At 29.2% G+C, this 1932-nt stretch overlaps 1 protein-coding gene across 7 annotated transcripts in view; it reads left to right on the forward strand.

The window, feature by feature from the left end:
* The window catches only part of LOC106467925 (histone RNA hairpin-binding protein-like), a 42877-nt gene that overhangs the window by 25626 nt on the left and 15319 nt on the right, over positions 1-1932 (forward strand). For all 7 annotated transcript variants that reach the window (XM_022396144.1, XM_022396146.1, XM_022396147.1 and 4 more), the window contains one exon: positions 1132-1263. In XM_022396144.1, the coding sequence (XP_022251852.1) occupies positions 1132-1263 (132 nt within the window). The remainder of the gene's footprint in view (positions 1-1131; positions 1264-1932) is intronic.

Genomic DNA, 1932 nt, shown 5'->3' on the forward strand with positions numbered 1-1932 from the left:
CACCTGAATGAAATTTGCTGAATCATCATTGACAATGTTCAAAACATTTCCATTAACTTCTTTGATATTCTTTGTGGCTACAGAGGCATTGTTTTGTTTCCCTTTTTGTATTCAAACAGCATTTCATGCCGAATTTATGTCTTGTCATGTGCCATCATTATAAGGGATTAGAGTATACTAAACTTTACACATTATATAGGCTACACTAACATTATGTTTAGGCAGTTCATTTAACTATTATACGTGATGTACGTTTTTTGGGGGGTGGTTAATGAAAGTGTTTCAAAACGTGACATTAATTTCTTGACAACCTAATATTTATATTAATTTTTAGAATAACTACAGATTATCTAGCCAGTGTTAATCTGACACTGTCTCTGAAACTGAAGCATTTTGACAATTTGTAGTTTGAGTGCTTTGTAATCACTTGTATTTTGCAGCAAAAATAAGAATTTCCGTAAAGAACTAACTTTTTCTGTTCCATTTTATATATTTGGAATAAAAATACACTACAGAAACAAAGTGAAACACTTTTTAAATCATTTTAGCAGTAAGTGGAATATTTGTTGAAATTTCTTGGTCATAGAGTCATGATTGATGTGTTATTCATGAAGCGTTGTTGATTACACAGCATTAAGACTGGGGATGAATCTTGCAGATGTTGCTGTCTAGTATATCATGAGAAGTTGTGGAAATTCCATATTGAGTTAAAAAGTTTTGGATGTTGTGTAATAAGCAAATTATTAAGAAAACAAAAAACAAACATAATTAAGCACACAGATTTATAATGTTTTTTATTGTCTTACTGAAACAAAGAAGTTCTTCCATATAATTAAAATGCAAGAATGTAGTATCCAAGATATGCAAATAGTAGGATTTAGTAATTTTTTCATATAATATATAAAAGTAACAATATAAATAACAACTAAGTCTGATAAAATTTCATGTAAACTTTTAAGTGTAATATTTTATATTTCAGAGTTGATACACCTAAATAAACCTATAATGTATTAATATAGATACAAATTGAAAGTTTTCAAGGCAAAGAGAGAAAGCACTAAATTTGTCTAGCTTTCATCCCCCCCCCCTCCTTTTTTTCTGAATAATAAAAGATTTGTTTCTCTGTGTTAGCGATGAAGAAGACCAAAATTACCTTGAAGTATTTAATACTGATTGGAAAAATTGGAAATTTGAAAAAGACTGGTCAACTCTTGTTGAGGAAGAAGAGGAAAAACGAAAAGTGGAGACCAGCCCTTCGGCAAGGTATTTTTAATAAGTAATGTTAAATGCTGAGATCCTTTTTAGCTACAGAAAAGGGTTAAAACTAATGAAGATCATTTACTTGAAATGTATTTTTTTTCTCTTACAGCAATTTTAACCAGCTATTTATTTTATATTTTATTTTCTCAGATTTTTTTGATGTTGTAATTGTATTTGATTGGTATTCTTTTTTGCATGTACAGGGAATCTCAAAATGTGCTTGCATTTCAATGTCTGTAGCAATCAGTTATTATACTTTTCAACTCCAGTAATGTAGTTGTAATTGTAGTTCACCAATGGCTAATTTGTAACTTATGTATGTATTTTACTAACCCTCTCACTACAGGCATTTTTCTCTGCACATTTCACAAGGTTTTAGTGAGTAACATACAAAATTTAAAGTACATTATTATCCTGATATACAAATAAACTTGGCATCAGAATGTAGCCAATAATCCAAATTCTAATACCATACAAAGTTTAAGTTCTTAATTTTTATAGCAATATTTAAAAATTTTCAATTTTCCATAATATGAGAATTGAGACATTTGCTCTCTAGATATCCCCTCTTCTCTAGTTTATTTACTATCGCTCCGAGAAGTATGAAATTTAATGTAAATTCCTTATTACAATGTTGTCATCATTCTGGCAACTCATATTTTTATAGCCTTC

Source organism: Limulus polyphemus, unplaced genomic scaffold, assembly GCF_000517525.1.
Source record: "Limulus polyphemus unplaced genomic scaffold, Limulus_polyphemus-2.1.2 Scaffold2798, whole genome shotgun sequence".
Classification (NCBI taxonomy): domain Eukaryota; kingdom Metazoa; phylum Arthropoda; class Merostomata; order Xiphosura; family Limulidae; genus Limulus; species Limulus polyphemus.